The sequence below is a fragment of the Takifugu flavidus genome, chromosome 11 (assembly GCF_003711565.1).
Source record: "Takifugu flavidus isolate HTHZ2018 chromosome 11, ASM371156v2, whole genome shotgun sequence".
Taxonomy (NCBI): Eukaryota; Metazoa; Chordata; class Actinopteri; order Tetraodontiformes; family Tetraodontidae; genus Takifugu; species Takifugu flavidus.
In genome coordinates this window covers 4,401,966-4,420,474 of record NC_079530.1, presented here as the reverse complement: position 1 = coordinate 4,420,474, position 18,509 = coordinate 4,401,966, and the positions used below count along the sequence as shown (strand labels likewise).

Here is an 18,509-nt window from a genome sequence, read left to right as displayed (position 1 = left end):
CCTCCGTTATATTTGGTTGGCCAACTAATTTATGTTTTGTGACAACGCCGCAATTAAAGGAAACGGGAGGGACTAGTGGTCAATTTTAAACGAGGTGTTTTTCTTAGAGCGTTCCCTGTGCTCTGGAGAAGTATTGCACCATGTGTTCTTTTTCACGGCGCTTGATTCGTGGTAGTTATGCTGTGACACGTATATGGCCACAGGGGACGCTGTGACATATTTGTAAGACGCGGTTGAACATTTAACATTAGAAAAAGAGTCAAACCGGCGGCGGCTAGTAAACAAAGGGGAGCGGGATCTTTGAAAACGAAAACAAATGGCCATATATCTTTGTTAGCAAAGGCTAGCGAGTTTAATGTTGCAACGCGATAACTGGTGTTAGCTTTTCGGCTACATTGCTTCCCTGTTGGCGTTGGTTTTCAGCCATTTCCTTGACGTTAACGCTGTAGCAGGCATCAGAATCACATAGAATATCGTTTATCTCCTTTCTGGACTGAGGGAACTTGAAAAAGAGGTTCAAAATGCCTCCCAAGAAGTATCGCCTGAAGCCAGCTTCAGCCAACGCCTCCAGCTCCCTGGACATGGAGTCGGAAGACATCAGCCTGGAAACAACCGTTCGAACCACCGACGACGTTTCCTCGTCCGATGAACAGCGCGGCGGCTCGGAGAAGGTTACCCGCCAGTTCATCGAGAGGAAAGAATTGTTACACACCATCCAGCTGCTGAAAATCGACCTGTCTCAAAAAAACCTGCTCTTAGATAACATGAAGGCCGACTACATGTCAAAGGTAGAAGCAGTGAGGCTGAAGCTACCTTGAAGTCACTTGTTGGTATCCTTAAATCTGTTTTTTTTTTCTTTGCTCCCGTTAGGTTGAGGAGCTGGAGGAGAGGCTGAACGATGCTCTGCACCTAAAACAGGTGCTGGCCCTGAGACTGGACAGCCAGCTGAAAGTTGCTCAGGAGGACAACAGGTACATCACTGATGGTTGGAGGGTAACGTCCTTAATCACGCTGCATCCAGCAAACTCCAAGTTACAGAAAGCTGGTATTGAACCCAGCAACAAAACCTGCCTCCTAAATCCTTTTGGCTGTCCTCATTACTAGGAAACAGCAGAGCCTCCATAAGCGAGAGATGGAGGCTGTACTGGCCAGACAGCAACAGCTGGAAGAAATGAACCATCGCCTGTGTCAGAGTGCAGGAGAGGTGCGGACATCCTTCCGGGATCTGGACCTTTCCCAAGACAAGTACCAGGAGCTTCGCAATCTCCCAGATGATAAAATCTCTGTCCAGGAATATGTAGCTGTGAGAGACACAAATGGGAGAAGAAAGACCAAATGTGTGGCTTGTTTGTTGGGAATCTTCTTGATGAGTTTTTTTCGGCTGTGTTTAGATGCGTTTCTACGAGGCGGTGACTCCCCTCCGGTCTCAGGTGGCCCAGCTCAGCGTGAAGACAGACAGTCTGACTGAGGAGCTGGACACAAACAGAACACAGATGAGAGGACTGATGGACGTAAGAGAAAAACACATTTGAAGCTATTTCTGTTATATCTTGAATATCTCTACTTCCCCAGTTGTGAGTCAAACCTCACAGAAGATTTTACAACTAAAAGGAGATTAGAGTCAGGGAAAAGTTATTATTTTATGACCTCACATCTTCAAATGCCTTAAAATCAGAATGAAAGAGAATGGAATAAAAACAATACCACATTTAAATACAATAATGTGTGTTTCTTGAGCCTGATTAGCATAAACGCTAATGTGCACTCCAGTGGTTCGCCCCCCTACCCTATCAGTGTCTTTCAGTGTTTTCTGTTATTTATTTTAAATTAGTTTATTGTGCAGCACTTTGGAAAGCTTGTGTTTTAAAAATGTGCTGTATAAATCAAGTGGATTGGATAACTCCAAAGCTCTACTGGGTTCTTGGGTAAATTTAGCCACTGCACTGTTAGTTTCTCCTGTCTGTCTGCAGAGCTACGAGGAGGAGCGGCGGATACGCACAGACCTGGAACTGAGGTGTCAGAGACTGACCCTGGAACTGGCCGACACCAAACAGCACATCCAAGAAGGAGACTATCGTCGTGACAACTACCCAAGCATCAAGCGGTTTGTTTGTGTTTGACTTTTGACCATAGAGAAGCTCTGTCCCTTTGGCTTCTTACTGCTAACAGATCACCCTTTGGTCTTCACTCAGAAAATGGGGATGTTCTCTCCTTTTAAAAATATATGAAAGTGGTACTGAGAGCTGGAAACCTGACTGGTTTTATCTGTGTCAGAGCAGCCAGTGTTGTAGTGGAACTATTGACTACCCAAAATTCACCATAACATACTGAGGCTATGATTGTAAAATAACAGGGAGGGTGCTGCCATCTCCCTTTACTATTGGAATTTACTGCTTGTCTTCTCTAGCTAATGATTAGATATTGCTCTGCTTTATAGTGAGCGCGACAACTTTGAAGCTGAGATCAAGGATTTGACAAGAAGATTTGAGACTCTAGATGTGACTCACACGGCCGTTAGCAAAGAGAGGAACACGCTCAACAAAGAAGTAACACACACTTTCATGTCACGGTAGAGTGCACAGATCTGGGCTTGTTCCTGGTATCTTCTTTTCTTGTCCTCCAGGTGGCGACATTGCAACAGTCTGTGACTCTCCTGCAGAAGGACAAGGAGTATCTTCACAGGCAAAACATGGAGCTCAATGTCCGCTTAGCTCAGGAGGAAGAACGTCTGCAGAGGCTACAGGTCTGATCAACCGGAGCCTCTTTAATGGAACTCACTGACATACTTAAGCTGTTTATCTTGCTGGTTTAGGTCCAGTTAGATGACACCAAGAAGGCCAGAGAAGACACCTATGAAAGATATGTGGCCTCCAGGTTTGGTACACAGACACCCAAACCCCTGACAGCCACCCTGTTTTTACTTTGTAGGTTCATTTTTATATTTTTATGCAAACAGAGACCAGTACAAGTCAGAGTATGAGGACAAGTTAAGAGATGAGCTGGAAAATATCAGGCTGAAAACCAGTCAGGAGCTAGAAAACTTACAGCGGAGCTCCAGGGAGATGTATGAGAGGGAAAACAGGTAACGGCCATTTAATAACCTCATGTTTGAATAAACACGGGTCCTTAAGAGAGGCTTTTTGTCCCGTGTGAAGAATAATGAGGGTGTTTCAGGCATGTTTATTTGGATGGAGATGTTGAGATCTTTTTTATCAGGAATTTACGGGAGGCCAGAGATGATGCCGTTTTGGAGAAGGATCGAGCTGTGGTGGCCCAGAGAGACCTTCAGTCCAGATATGAACACCTGCTGGAACAGTGAGTCTTCTACAACTTTTGTTTTCTCTTCCTTCATCTTTGCAAAGAAAGAAATGCATCAGATGAAGCAAAGCTGACAAACAACCAGAACATCCTGGTCGGACACATCTGTGCACTCTTCCAGCAGCGTTTGCTCTGGGCTGCTGTGAATAGGAGACAGTGTCCTTTGCCCTCTCTAGGGCTAGATCAGGACCAGGCTGGACCAGAAGCTGACCTTCAGTTCCTCTGAGGGTGGCACCCAGCCCTTGTTTCTGGGAAGTGAATGACTGAACAGCAAGTTGGAAGAACGACAGCTGGAAACAATGTGCCCAAACTGGTTTTAATGGCTTCACCAGTTTGAGCAGGGAGGGTTTTCTGTCCTTCAGCTTCTTCAGAAACTCATTGGTTCATTTCTTACTAACGTGATCTGAGGACAAGTGCAGAGGCAACATTATCCCTCCCTGAGGTTTCTACTTCATGCCATTCATTTCTCTAGATCCAAACCACCAGCTGTTGGCCCCTCCACACAAACACTTTCACTTGTGCTCTCACACTGCTGTGTGACACATTCCCTCTCTGTGCCGCGTCCCAGGACAGCACCGACAGATGTTAGCTCCCAGCCTTTGACCCTTGACCTCACGCTTGTTCCTATTTTTGGTGTAAATGAGCTTCTGATGCTGCTGCACAGAAGGAAGCTGCATCTTCATCGGTGTTTGGAATGTCCAAGTGTGTCAGGATGAGCTGCTATTAACTTGAGAATGTAATTATTTTAATGTTCCTTTTATAATTAATAAACATTTTCCATAAACCATTAAAATAACATAGATCAGGTGTTGGTTTAGAAATAGTGTTTTAAAATAGTCCATTTGGAAGTATACATTTTCTGTATGTGTCAGATCTGATATGATATTTGTTATAAAGAAATTACTGCTTGTAATGATAATAATAATAATTTTGGCCGTCAGTTGACGTTTGAGACATTTGCTAGAGTAAAACTCAGGAGTTTGCACTGTAGGACAGTTGGCGTTCATTAGAACATTTGCTGCTTCAGTCTCCACATTGTGTGTTTGGTACCTACGCACTGTCTCACCCACACAAATGTGTGCATCATATGGTGAAATGAGCATTTGACAAAGCTGTGTGGAAGCATCTAAATAAAAGAGAGATGAGGTTCCTCTGTGAACAAAACCTCCTTCACTGATGCTATTTAAGTGTTTCTGCTTTGTTCTAAATTTAATATCTTCCTGTTTGTTGGAGTAGAACTATCTGAATGTTGTTGATGATGGGACCGACCCCTCTGTCATCATGAAGGGATGCATCCATGTCTCCCCCAACTCAGCTGTCAGTCTAACAAGCTGATTACCTGCACAGGTTTCAGCAGCTGCAGCTGGGCACCGACAGCCAAGTAGCAGAACTGTCGGCTCAGGCCCAACTTTATGCCTTGGAAGCAGAGCGAGCTGTGATGGTGAAAGAGGAGAACGCTGCGGCTCTGGCCCAGTGCCAGAGGGAGTGTGAGAAACAGCAGAAGAAGCTTGAGGTAAGGGCGCAAACACCACAAATATCTGGACACACGTTCACAGGTACACTGTTACATAGCTCCGTGTTACATAGAAGTTCTCAGAGCCCACCTCAAAAAGTTATTTCAGAAAATTGCAATGCTGCTATATAATCTCCTAATTACGGTAATTAAGTAAATTGTTCTTTTTGCTTGAGAGTCCTCCACAGACCTGCAGCCAGTTCTTATGTAACATTTTGTGCTACTGAACAACTTTGATCCCCAGTCTTTTGAGGTGTAGTTACCTGGTAAATAATGGTGTTTGAGTGCTGTGATATAAGCTGAAACTCACCACATGTTGTTGAAGACCTGATAAATTCAGCAGTGAGATGAGCAAAAGTCTTTTCATTGGATGATAACATGCATGAGGGCGAAGACACAAGGACATGGACCATTTGTGGAAGTGGACAGAGCACAGGAATAACACTGTTGTGCAAAGCATGACTCCTCCATTAGTTACCTGGGTGTCAATACACAATTAATTGTTAAAGATGACACCAAGTTGCAGAGTAATTAGAAAGAAATGCAGCTTTGCCAGTGCCTTTATGCCTGTATACATGCTGAATTCATCTAAAATTCCTTCACATTTGAAATGATTGCAGTAAGGGGAGCTGTTTGCTGTGTCTCCTGCAGCTCCTGACGGAGGAGTTTTACAAGCTGCAGACGTCATCGGAGAAGCGTTCGTCAGAGCTGCGCACTCAGAATGCCGAGCAGGCCTCCCGGCTGGAGACCTATGAGCATCTTGAGCAAGAGTTGGACCAGGTTACCATCCAGGCTGCAGAGAGTAAGAACAAACTCCATTTCTCACATTACTCTGCAGGCAGAAGAGCCCCAGAAGACTTCAGAGTCAGAGCATGTCTGTGATTGAACAAGCTGTTGATGAAGAATCAGCAACACACATCAGTGTTTTCCTGTAGCAGCTCAAACTCTATTAATCTGTTGCAGTTGAGGATGAAGAAGAGGCAGAGAGAGTTCTGTTCTCCTACGGCTACGGTGCCAATGTCCCCACTACTGCCAGGCGGCGACTTAAACAGAGGTGCAGCACAGCTCACACACATAGTTGAACCTTGGGGCAATAGCAGGAAGGCTGGCCTAGTAGACTCTTCATCCACACATGTTCCATGTGTCTGAAGGCCTTAAAACCTAGACAGTGGACGATGTCACTGATAAAGCTTCCATTAAGCTGTAGACTGCAGTGTAGATCCTAGCAGCACCAGGAGTCTCTGACTTCATCCCAGAATCATGAATCCTGTCCAAGAACGTGTCTTACATCTGTTACTCTTAGTGATAGAGAGAACAATGGCTCCAAAGTCACATTGGTCTGGGTCTGACAGGATGGACCTTAATGTTTGGCAGCCCACAGCTGTGTTTGATCTCAGCGTAGCTATGTTAACATGGGCAGAAACTTGTTGGTATTGTCTTATTTTGGAATTTCCAAACTGTCTGCCAGTGTTCACCTGGCTCGCAGGGTTCTACAGCTGGAGAGGCAGAACACATCACTGAGAAGAGAGTTGGACAGCCACAGGTTAAAGTCTGAGCAGGCATCTGAACAGGTACACACACACTGAGAAATGTGCAGTCCTGCCTGGAGACAGACATTAATAGGCTTAACTTTATTTCATGGAATTAAAAGCTAAACTCTGAGTTTGGCATGTTGGCACCTGCAGCACACTTTTGTGTTCCCAGCATCACTAATCTGCAGTGACTCAGCTCTGGTTGCTCCACAGCTTCTCTCACATCCCCAATCATTTTTTCCAGAAGGCTCTTTTGGTTTGCTGAGATGTTAGTTGTTATCACACATTCGCTCTTGGTGGCCCCGCCCACCATGGGTGCCATGGAAGGCCACTTGAGGAGCACGGCACATGGTTTCGACACTCCAGACCGACTGTCTGTTTCGGTCTTCACGCGTTCCCTCTCTTCACGTGTTTGGACCACTTTCACAAATATCTGTGAGAAGTTTGTAAAAGAAGATTAGAGCTCAGATTTTAGGACACTTGCACAAAGAGCAGAAACATTTTTGCTCCTCCTTTTTGTCTGTTTCTGTGGCCTCTGGTCAACCTTCTGAATCATCAGGTGTGTTTCTAACAAGATGTGTAGCTCCTCCAAGGGCTTTAACACTGGAAAGACTGGTCGGACTCCTTCGTGATGGCTGAGGGTTGGGTGAGGGTCAGCAGTCAGTCAGAAGCTTACTGTCTGACACCAGCAAAAGAGTGGGATCCACTTGTGATCTCAGAGACCCTTTGGTGAGAGGTGTGAAGCCTCTGCAGAGATTTAAGCGCCTGCAATGCACCACAAAGACACATTAGTGGCTAATTTAAAGGGAGAAATGTGTGACTCGTACTTGTCCTGCCTGTTGACACAGTAAGAATTACTGCCAAACGGCGTGACGCCCTGCAGCACTCGGCTCAACTCTCATATTGGGTGTGTTTATCGCAGGGTGTTCACAGGGTGGCTGTTTAGTCATTTCTCTAGATGCTATTACAGTCTCATAACAATCTAAACGAAGGCTGTTTGAGTCCTCCTCTAATTCAGTGTAAAAGCATGAATATTCTATATTTTAGTCATTTGAAAGTATAAGGGTGTTCACCACGCGCACACACCCCTCACTAACTAGCCATTGTCCACACCAGTCCTCCCAGTTCTGCTGGCTGTGTTAGTGGTTTAATGAGTCACGCCCACACTTAAATTATTGTTTAACTGGTGAATCATAACTCTGACTTGGAGACATTAGTTAAAGCCATACGTACACGTGCTTGTATGAGGAAACTTTGGAACTGGTATCAAGGTGCTGCTGCTCCACAACATGCAGAGACGAGGTTGTGCAGTACTACTGTTAATCAGGAGGACACAATGCCTCTATAAAGCCCACATTTATGAGCTGTTCACACATCTAGAGGCCATCAGAAATGAGAGTCACGACTGCTGTTATTTTCATTTATCCATTAATATTGACAGACTTCTAAGAGAGGCTTCACCTGCCTGTTGGGGAGGTAATTGTTTCAAATGTTTTGCTCTGCAGTTATCAGCAGCCAACCAGCTGTTAGAACAGACGCAGCAGCCCTATAGCTACCTGGTGGAGTCGGTGAAACAAAGGGACGCACAGATCAGAGCCCTGAAGGACACCATCAGCTTGCTTGAAGACAGTGTCAGGTACCTGTGGAGAACTCAAAGTCATGAGCTTAATCTGCTGACCAGACCATCCTCAGCTTGTTCCATCAACCCCCCACCACTCCTCTATTTTTTAATGTCAGACATCTGAATCCAGGTTTATTCTTGCTGCTGACTGTGACTGTCTGGCTCTGACTTTAGGCTGGCAGAAGATTCATATTTCAAAGAACTGAAATGCTGTCAAACCTTTTGAAATTCTAACAAACCTAAAACCTGTTTAGCAGGATGTAGATTGTTATCTGCGTAATGCTTTGGAATTTACTTGATGCAGAACTGTTCCCTATTCAGAATATAATGTTATTAAAAGCCACTTGTCTCAAAGTCTTTCAATTCCAAAAATTGTATTATTTTGCTGGATTTCAATGAGAAAAGTGCTTTGAGCAGTTGTTTTAACATGCTACCACACCTGCTCCTGCTTGTATCAGCCTGAGGAACATGAACTATAAAGAAGTCTTTAAATATTTCTTTAAATGTGAAAATGTGACACCTGTGAAATTTCTGCCAGTTTTAATATGCTGAGCACCTCAGCAGCATCAGGACAGGCCTGCAGTGGAGAAGACCAGTGTCTTTTGATGTGGTAAAACCCAGTAGGTAATTTCCTTTATTAACCTGTTGTTCTGTCTACCTTTCTCTGTCAACATCAGCTCTCTGAGGACAGAACGGACCACTCTGCAGCAGGTGAAGAACAACATGGCTGCAGACCTTGAGAGACTCCTCAACAGCAGAGAGGTGCCGAGTGTTCCTGTTGTTCTAGCAGACTTTAACCTGATCGTTTCACACCTAAATATCAGCAAGCCTCACCCAGAAGTTCATGCAACATTTAGCAACACATCCCGGTTGTGTGGGTCCCAAAGCAGCATTTGCTGTTTGGAGTATGTGCCCTGTCACAGACAGCTGCTCTCAGCCTGCCTGTTTGAGATTCCACCAGAGTGTGTGTCAGTGTGTGTGTGCACTTGTCTGTGTGTGTGTGTGTGTGTGTGTGTGACATACCACGGCTCATGTCCTCAGGGGTGATAAATAGAACCATGAATTGACCAAGAGTCCTTGCTGCTGCCACCCCTGCAGACTCTCGGTGGGATGAGCCGACTGCAGTCTCTTCCCTTCAGAGGTCCAGCTGTGATGTTCACCTGTATAATGTCACATAACATCTTCATAGATGTCACAGTTAAAACTGTGCAGGTTGTCCTGAAGGTTATGGCATCTTATTGAGCTGATTGGTGGGTGTTTTGACCATGTCCATGTGCTTACTCAGGAGCTGGCCATTATGAAGCAGGTCCTGGTCCGTATGTGTCCCAAAGACAGAGACACTTTAAACCTGGACCAGGGAACCAGGACAATTGTGGGGATCTCCACTACAGGTGAAAAGCAGCTATGCGGCGGCAGCCGCACCAGCAAGACCACAGGAGGTGACTGGCTGAACAAATCCCAAGTCACAGTGCTGGTGAGTATCTGAAGCAGTTTCAACCCTCACTAGCTGCTCCTCTAATGTGCCTGGACTCTTCACACCGAGGAGCAGCCCATGGTTACTGCCATCAGCTGCTTGACATTCATGTCTGATAATCTAAAGACTTTTTCTTCTTTTCAGAGCAGTAAAGGAGCAACAAAGAAGCTGAAGCCCAGGTGAAGTGTAGTGTTTTACCGACGACCCTTTCTGTCACTCAGGGTGTTAAAAGAGTGAAACTTGGAAATTTTTGTGATTTGATTTGATTCTGAAATGTAAAAGTAGAAGCTGCTGGAGTTGTGGAGCCTTCTGTTCTCCTGACGTGTTGTTCTGCCGCTCAGTGGCAATACCTTCCACACAAGCTGCCACGCTGCCCAAACATTCCTCTTTCTTGGCAGGATCTGCTTCTTTGGGTCTGTTCATGGTTATCTTCACACCATTTCCAGGGTTGAAGATAGCATTTGCTTCAGATAAACACTAGTGGAGGAAATGTAGCCCCTGAGACACACAAGTGGAGGCTTCTTTGGCTTTAAATAGAGACATAGTGGGCATACCTTAGTCATTCTTGCTGGTATCATATTAATCCCAGCCAAAGGGCTCCTGGAGTGTCCTCCCTATTTTCTACCTCTGATGTTTTTTCTTTAGTCAGTGATAAAAATAGAATTACAGTAAAAACCTGCATTATTGTTTTTGTACATGAACTGTATTTAATCACCCTTAATGCCATGTACACATGTGATTATGGGCTGTAAATATTGTGGCTTGCCCAGCAGTTAGAGCTGTGCAGCAGTGGTGGAACTCGATCCAGCTGTTCAGATGTTCACCAACTTCCATTTGTGTGTATTTATTCTTTGATTTTTATAAATGAAAAACTGTATCCCAGTTGTGTGTGGTTAATGTGTCTGTCTGACCTCTGACCTCAGTCCTTCCTAGTCAAATAAACCTCTGCCAGCCCTGACAGACTCCTGACGTTATAACAACTGTTGTCATTTGTAATAATACGTACACAGCATCTGGCCCAACGAGACAGGAACCCTGATGGACGACTAAGTATGGGTCAGTTCCTGTCTGAATGGGTCCTGTTCGCGGGATATACCAGCAGCCCCTCGCTGCTGTCTGGACGGGTGTAGGGCGGTGGCTCGTGAATGTCAGATCAAAGGCTCATGTGGGCGGCGCCTGTGCTGTATTTACAGTGTTTGGCCCCGCCCCCAGCAGGAGCTCCAGTCTGGTGCAGGAAATGTAGCAGCCTGGTGTTAATAAGCTCTCCACCTGCACCACCACCTCCTCAGCTGCGCTCGTCCTCGCCAGCATCCCTCCTCTCTTTCACGGCTTTTTCCATACCAGGACCGGCGCTCCTTTGCGGCTCTGCGTCGGAACTTCATGGCCGCCACACTGGCGATGAGTGGCGGCGGACAAGAAGACCCCTTCAGTCTGCTGCAGAAGGAAACTCTCCCCCTCGGGTTCCTCTTGGAGGACTCGGTGCTGTTCGGCTTGGACTGCAAGGTTACGGAGAAGAGTGTGAACAGCGATTACGCTCAGGTAACGCGTCAGAAATCACACATTCATGATGAATTTGAGGAATGGGCGTGGCAGTTTTATTGTAAAGCAGATTTCTATATTTTATTTTACTGCGCACGGACCTCCACCCGGCCCATGTTGTTCTCCTCTTGTTTTCCTCCCTTATCTGCCGGACTGAGCGAGCAGCTGGACGCGGAGCCGAGCCGCTCCGTCTGCATTCGCCGCATGTTTTCGGTGTCCGCCAGTTGGCCGCCAGTTGTTGTGTGCGCGGCTCCCCATCATACCAGGCTGACAACTGACTCGAAATGGGGACAAAAAGCTCCCAGCTACTCTAGCCCCTGGTTTGAGTCAGCGGCAGCGGCGTGTGGTGGAGAACAGCTGGTGGATCAGGAGCCCAGAAATAGCCCATCCCCAGCCTGCTGCTGCTGCTGCTGCTGCAGCTGACTGGGAGCGATGGGTGTTTCCCCAGTCCCTTTCATGTTGCCGCTTCACCCTCTGCTGCAGGCTTCTGTAACTTTGCTACAAATCGGATCCTCTGACCTGTGATTTTAGACCACAGGAGGTGTCAGAGTATCCAGATTTGCACCATCACCATCAGCTGTCTGATCTCAGCCTCGCAGGCAGAAGGAGAGTGTGGCCACCGACTATCAATGACTCCTCAATAAATGTTTCTGTGCTGACTGTGGACTAAAACCTTTTGTCTTCCCTGAACAGCAGTGATGGCTAGTTGTGATTGAAGCCCTGTTCATTCATACTGCTGTTGTTAAGGGTACACTGGGATGTTCCTCAAACCTAAAGGTGTGTTCTATGTTTCCACAGGCCAAGTCTGAGATGGACAGGTATCTCTCTCCACAGTCGCTCTCCCTGCTGCCTCCTGCAACAAACCAGCACAAATCACAGAGGGATGGCGCATCAGCCTTGGATCCCTTCTTTGCTGATGATCACACGGGGGCTCCCTACACCCTGAACATGAATCTTTACCTTCCTGATGGTGCCTACCTGCGGATGGGCTTGTGTCAGCAGGCCAGGCCGCCTCAGCATCAGAGCCACACAGGGGTCGCTCACATCAAAACTGAGTCAGCCTCCTCCTGTTTCTCCCCCAACCTGCAGCTGCACAGCCCCAACGGTGCTCCCAACAGTAGCTGCGGTACCCCTGGGCATGGCAGCGTTGCCATGGAAACATCAGCCATAAACATGACGTTGACAGGGTTACCAGATTTCACTAGTGTTTTTAACCACTCAGGAGGCAGCCATGGTGGCAGCTTGGTGCCAGAAGTGTTTGTAAAACAGGAAGTGTCATCACAGTTTGACCACCACCATGACAACAGGAGCTCCATGTTTCAGTTGTTGAACTCTGGCTTGGACCATCACCATGGTAACAGCATGGAGGGCCAGCAGCAGATACACACGTCTTCTTCCACGGTCCATGCCCCTTTCCACGATCTGCCCGTAGGCTCTTCTGCATCGCAGGCGTCGGCCAAGCCCCCCTACCGTGGCCTGGATCCTGGGGCCTACACACATCCTCCACCTCAGACTCACCCTCATTTCCTCCAGCAACAGATACCCTACCTGCCTCCTTCCCCGCCAAGCTCAGAGCCCGGCAGCCCGGATAGGCAGAAGGAGCTGCTTCACGCCATGTCGCCTCCACCATCGTATGCAGCCTCCATTGCCTCCAAGTTGGCGGGTGGTGGTCCTGCACTTGTTCCCGGCCCGGGAGCAGGCAGCATGGCCCTGTCACACACAGCAGGTCCCACCCCAAGCACCAGCCAGGCTGCCATCCTTCCTCCAGCCCCTGCAGCCCCCTCGGCCACGAGTCAGCCAGCCGGGCCAGTTCGCTACAACAGGAGGAACAACCCGGACCTGGAGAAGAGACGGATCCACCACTGTGACTACCCAGGTCAGAGCTGAACACCACACACGCTGTCATTTACTGCTGTTGTTTTGGCCAAACAACAAAACATGGAAAGTAGCGTAACAAATGAATGAAGCTACAACAGAAATGAATTGTTGGACTTGAGGTGATGAAGCAGGAGTTTAGATCTGCTGTTCTCACCAATTGCTGTGGCTGCAAAGTCATTATTATATGTGTGTGTGTGTGTGTGTGTGTGTGTGTGTGTGTGTGTGCGTGCGTGCGTGTGTTTGTTGGATCAGCATTCACTCCTTAAACACATTCACCTGCAGTCACACTTCAATGGTGTCACTGGTTAAAATGGTTTGACTCTCTCTTTCGTGCATGCTGGAGTTGTGTGATGTGCAGCTACTTGTCGGCTGTGTGTCGACGGATCGCCTGTGGCAAAGTGAAAAGCTCACACAGCGTGTCAGGACCAGTCTGGCTTCTGATTTTTAATCCAACCAACCATCAACCTGCACGAGCAGAGTTTCAAATTCTGGCTGAATCCAAATGTAGTTGAAACCTCCAGATCTGGGAGGTTACAAATGTGAACTTGTAGACCAGGTTTACATCCGTATTCGGTCAGAAGATCTGCGACGTGCTGAACCCCCTGAGCTGGATGGGTGTAGTCGGTGGACGAGGTGAAACAGAGCTTGATTCTGTGTGATCGCCGCCGTGTGGCTTTGTGTCATTCTGTGTAAATAGTTTCTTTAAACAGTTGCATTCATCACGTTGGCCGGCTGCTCGTCATTATTACTCAGACACACAAGTCTTTACTGAAGCCTCTCTTTGTTTTCAGGCTGCAAGAAGGTCTACACCAAGTCGTCCCACCTGAAGGCCCACCTCAGGACCCACACCGGTAAGATTCTATTCACCACACTTAGTCAGAAGGGACTCCTCAGAAGAATGACGCTGCTGTGCGACTTGTATTTCGGTGTCGTTGCTTGCACCATGTTGCTAGGCAGTGTTGCTTTCCTGGTATGTGAGTGTAAACGTATCCCATCCATTTCTATCTTCTGCCCAAGATACTCTTCCATCAAAACAGGTGGAAGTGACACACTTCTGCCAGAAGGTGTCTTCAGTTCTGAGCATGTTTCCTGTGAGATTAGATGTTAGCATTAAGGTATAAACACTTCCTGTCTGTGAAGACGTAAAGATTCATCTGGAGCTCCTGGTTCTGCTGCAGCAGCATCGACAACAACCAGACCTTCAGGTGTTCTGACCCCAAACACACCTCGCTGCACCTAAAACAACACAGCTCCTTCGTATGTCCTCACACTCATCAGGACACATACACCTATACACATGCTCTAACACACACACACACACACATTCACAAATTCACATGCACACGATTGCACTTGTCAGTAATCTGTATGAGATGACTCCTAATGCATTTGGCTCCCTGTGGGAGTCCCCACTCTAATCTCCATCAACATCCATTATTTTGTGTGTGTGTGTGTGTGTGTGTGTGTGTGTGTGCGTGCGTGTGTGCGTGCGCGCGCGCACGTGCGCGTGCCTGCCTGCCTGCCTGCCTGTAGAGCTGCATTTTTTTCTTGAATGTATTGTGAAAACACCACCCCTCCCCGGTCCTTCTGTCTGTTTGTCTTGGCATCTTCTCATTGTCTCAGTGTTCATGCATTTGTTTCTGTGTGTGAGTGTGCTGAAAGTCATACTGTTGTTGACATTCTGACTACCTAATAGAGGTGTTGTTAAAGTCCTCAGTTCTTTTTGTTTCGAAGGACTAGTTCACTCTCTTTCTCTTTCTCATTTCTTCATATTTCTGCCTGCACAGATAAAAGAAATAAAAGTGTGTGGGTGTGCACGCATGCATGCGCACGCACCCTTTCATCTCCTTCGGTGCTCTTAGCTGTTCCAGTGGAAACTCAGCTGTCTGATCTGTGCTGATCAGTACGGCTCTGTTTTCAGGTATTTGAGCTCTTCTCAAGAGTTTGGGTATATTTGAAAGAGCTGAAGCTGAAATGTGTCTCCAGCTTTACACAGATGAAACTTTAGCCATATCTTGGTGCTGACTTCTAATAATTGTGGCAGCTCTGCTTGCCGGCACCTTTGACTGCTGAGAGCCTGGAGGTGAAGTTCAGAGATTACTGGGGTGGCAGAGTGAAAGAAAGAGTGAAACCATGACAAAAGCAGAAGCCAGATGAGTTTGTGGGAACCTTCTCAGGATGTGTTGTTAGGCAAGTTGACTCCTCAGAAAAGCCAGTTCTCCCAGTTCCTCCTCCCATCTGATGACTCATCCAGTGTGTGTTTGGTGGCTGTGATCATCAGGAGATCAGACCACGGTGGTAAGATGAAGGATACCTCTAATCCTTACTCTGCTCTGCCCTCCTCTAGGTGAGAAGCCCTACAGGTGCACGTGGGAAAACTGTGACTGGCGCTTTGCCCGTTCAGATGAACTGACGCGTCATTACCGGAAGCACACAGGAGCCAAGCCCTTCCAGTGCGCAGTGTGCTCCCGTTCCTTTTCCCGATCGGACCACCTGGCCCTGCACATGAAGAGACACCAGAACTAGCAGCACGTGCACACGTGCCGTCCTCACACACAGAGCACTTAGCCCGTCTGTGGGTCAGGACACAGAACCAGAACCTCCAGTTGTAACTGACAGACATTTCTTTGGATAAAACAATGAAGAATGATGTAATATGAGAAGAAACTCTTCAGGTGTACATTTGTCTGTTCTAACACAACTGGTTCCATCTAAAAATAAGAAGCTTTTGTTGTAAAACTAGTCAGGCCAAACATTCTTACTTCTTGGTTTGTTCCTTTGTTTCTGCAACTGGAATCTCCAGAGTTTGTTATTCATGTTGTTATTACCACATCCTCAGTTTGCACTAGAAAGCATAAGCAAATCTCAGCCTTTTCTCATCTGCTGAAACTGTTGGTCCAGAGAACGCCTTGCTGTTCAGATATTAAAACCTCTGTCCTCCAGAGGGACAGTAGGGACAGAGAGAGGAGAGACAGATTCCTAGTTTCAGATGGAGGAGAAGTGAAGGAGAAGAGAGGTGGATGGTCGCTGAAGTGCAGCAATTACCTGATGAATTATTCATCAAGGACTGTGAGCAGGATGGTGGGAGGTAAACCCATGTTGGATGTTGACGCTCAGGCTCTAATCAGGCGTCTTCAGCAAACATCTGCAGATGTTTCCCTGCTGTCACATGTTTTTTCAACCAAATTCTCATCTCCACCTTCTCAAGTGCCTTGTTTTCAGGTGGATATGTTTGTTCAGCATAGCAGCGCTCCAACCACTGTGGAACCCCCCCCCCCACACACACACACACACACACACAACTTACCCTCCCTCAAATGGCATTAGTCTAACTACCCAGGTGATTTCAGGCCGCCTGACCGTCGTCCTGAGACTATTCAGCCACTCACCTGAGGACAAACATGCCCACCCATGTTTTCTTACAGTGTCAATATTGAACATGCTTAGATTTGTAGTTCTGCAGAAATGATTTTTCCTGCCACAAGATTTTCAGTTAAGGCAGTAAAAGCAGTGGTGAGATGCCGTAAAACACTAAAACACTGTAAACCGTCAGCCACACCATCAATCATACCGTCAGTCACACCTTCAGTCCTACTGCCAGTCCCACCATCAGTCGTACAGTCGGTCACACTGTTGGTCACACCGGCAGGCGTGTTTCCTGGTGAACGTATTTATTTGTGCAGCAGTGGGGGGGTCAACACACCAACTGCCCTTTTCCCCAGCAACAATGCCTTAATGTAAATATTTGCACTGTAAATAATAATCTGATTATATTCCATTTGTTTTATTTTGTAAACAAAAAGGGAGAAAAGGGAAAAATGCCCCCAACAGCAACAACTGACCTTTTATTCTTTTAAATATTCTTGTCAAAAGTATTGTTTTCTACATTTGTCCTAGATTTTTTTTTTCCTTGCTGAGTAACGTTCCAAAGACAAAAGTTGTTTTTCTTCAACTGAGTGAAGCCCTTCATAATAAAGTCAGAAGACATTTTACAGGTTTCTTCTTCTTTTTCTGTTCCTTTTGATTGTTTAAATGATGTTTTCAGATTCCATATTAGAGAAGCTCAGAAGAAAGACTGAAATCTGCATCATGATGGTTCTGGTCCTTGGTTCTGGTCACTTCAGGGGTGGGAAGATGTGGAGGAGAGCAGCTCTTGTTAAGGACATGCAGCTAACCTGCAGCACCCTTGCTCGTCCATAAACAATAGTCCTTTGACGTCCCACTGAGAGACAATGAACAAGAAAATAAATGTGAGCGCCAGTGGAGGAACCGAGGGGAACCCCAGCACCAACACATGTTCTTGATTGAAGTCACGTATGTGACCCCCACTCTGTTTAATGTACCTCAGATGTCCGGACAGAGCGAAGGTGGAGGGAGAGAGTGAAAGAAGTGAAAGAATCTAAACAAAAGAATCTCTGGAGGGACCCAATCAACCACTTCCGTCCTCCTACATCTCTGCCTGTCCTCCTCCGCTCTTCTTCTTTCATTTCATTTTTCTTCTGTCTTTCCTCTGGTGGAAACCTCATCTGTGAGTCCGGGGGCGCTGCTCTGTGGGTCAAAGTGGACTCTGTTCTCATAACCTGCCCCCCCTCAGAGCTGCAGGTTTTCCTCCACAGAAACCTCAGCCAAACTTTTGCTTTCCTTCTCTTCTCTCTCCAATGGGAGATAAGAAAGTGTCTACACTTTATTTCCACGCATGTGGGTTAAATTTAATTGTTCTTTGGGCTCTGTTGCCGTGGCGAGGGGGAGCTACCGCTTCATGTTGTGGATCAACTAAATTAATGTGGCACATCTGGAAGAAAGCTTCTGCTTGCTCCACCCTCTGCTGCGTTGCGTTGGTGTTATTCCCAGTTTCCCTTTGTGTGCATGTAGTGTGTATGAAGGTATAATGTTTCCAGTCTCCGCTCTTGGAGCAGACCACCCACTCAGAAGACCAACAGAAGGACAGCAGGGAGCCCAGAACTCCACACATACATGCAGGTCCTCCAAAGTCAACCTCTCCCAATATTCTCAGAATAGAACATGTTGTTACCAGAGATGGAAGATAACAGAATCTCCGACTCCTTAGAACAAAGATAATAACTGGGGAGGTTTGTTCTGAGGCTCCTTCCATCTTTGGTCCAGGTGAGGCTTCATACTTGCTCAAGCAGCTCGATGTTCCTAACATTCCACCCTGGTGGGTCCAGTTCTCTCCTGTTCTGCAGAGTAATTGTGCAGAGGTTTGTGCTGGTGACATGTACCTGTGTGTATGTGTGTTTCTGCATATATGATATTTCAATCACACCAAGGAGTTCAACCATTTTTGTGAGGACAAAATTCTGCTGTTAAAGCAATGCACATTTTAAAAGCTGACAGGAAAACATTGGATTTGAGACTGTTGGGATGATGTTTGAGGTGGAGCATTTCTCCATCACACCTGCTCACTGTTCTCCTGTTGACCATGAGTCACTGTTGGTCTCAGTCTGTGGGTCTCTTCTACCATTGAGACCTTAGCAGAGGTGAAATAGACACCAGCTGGATTATTTAGAAGCTCCATCTTTGTTTTCTTGTTCTAAATTCACATTTGAACCACATCAGGAGGTTCCCCTCAGCTATGATGGATGATGGTCCCTCCTCACTTCTACCCCATCATTC

At 46.7% G+C, this 18,509-nt stretch overlaps 2 protein-coding genes across 5 annotated transcripts; both read left to right on the top strand.

Annotated features, from left to right (window-relative positions):
- The first annotated feature begins 190 nt into the window (after positions 1-190).
- Positions 191-10,340, top strand: pibf1 (progesterone immunomodulatory binding factor 1). Of its 4 annotated transcripts, none has more exons than XM_057048407.1 (18): positions 192-788; positions 871-971; positions 1,105-1,303; positions 1,392-1,511; positions 1,971-2,104; positions 2,438-2,546; positions 2,624-2,743; positions 2,813-2,874; positions 2,957-3,082; positions 3,217-3,315; positions 4,666-4,831; positions 5,483-5,633; positions 5,795-5,885; positions 6,300-6,402; positions 7,869-7,999; positions 8,662-8,746; positions 9,270-9,458; positions 9,608-10,340. In XM_057048407.1, the coding sequence occupies exons 1-18, from the start codon at positions 522-524 to the stop codon at positions 9,608-9,610; spliced, it is 2,256 nt and encodes a 751-aa protein (XP_056904387.1). In that variant the 5' UTR covers positions 192-521; the 3' UTR covers positions 9,611-10,340. The 4 variants fall into 4 exon arrangements, 2 of the variants coding, with proteins under 2 accessions (XP_056904387.1, XP_056904386.1); XM_057048406.1 differs by having other exon boundaries at positions 194-788; positions 9,603-10,340; XR_008952874.1 differs by having other exon boundaries at positions 191-788; positions 8,662-9,458; positions 9,603-10,340.
- A 310-nt stretch (positions 10,341-10,650) lies between these two features.
- klf5a (Kruppel like factor 5a) lies at positions 10,651-16,867 on the top strand. Its single transcript, XM_057048417.1, has 4 exons — positions 10,651-10,997; positions 11,796-12,873; positions 13,667-13,726; positions 15,223-16,867. Exons 1-4 carry the CDS (start codon positions 10,839-10,841, stop codon positions 15,399-15,401), a joined length of 1,476 nt encoding a protein of 491 aa, XP_056904397.1. The 5' UTR covers positions 10,651-10,838; the 3' UTR covers positions 15,402-16,867.
- Positions 16,868-18,509: the final 1,642 nt, after the last annotated feature.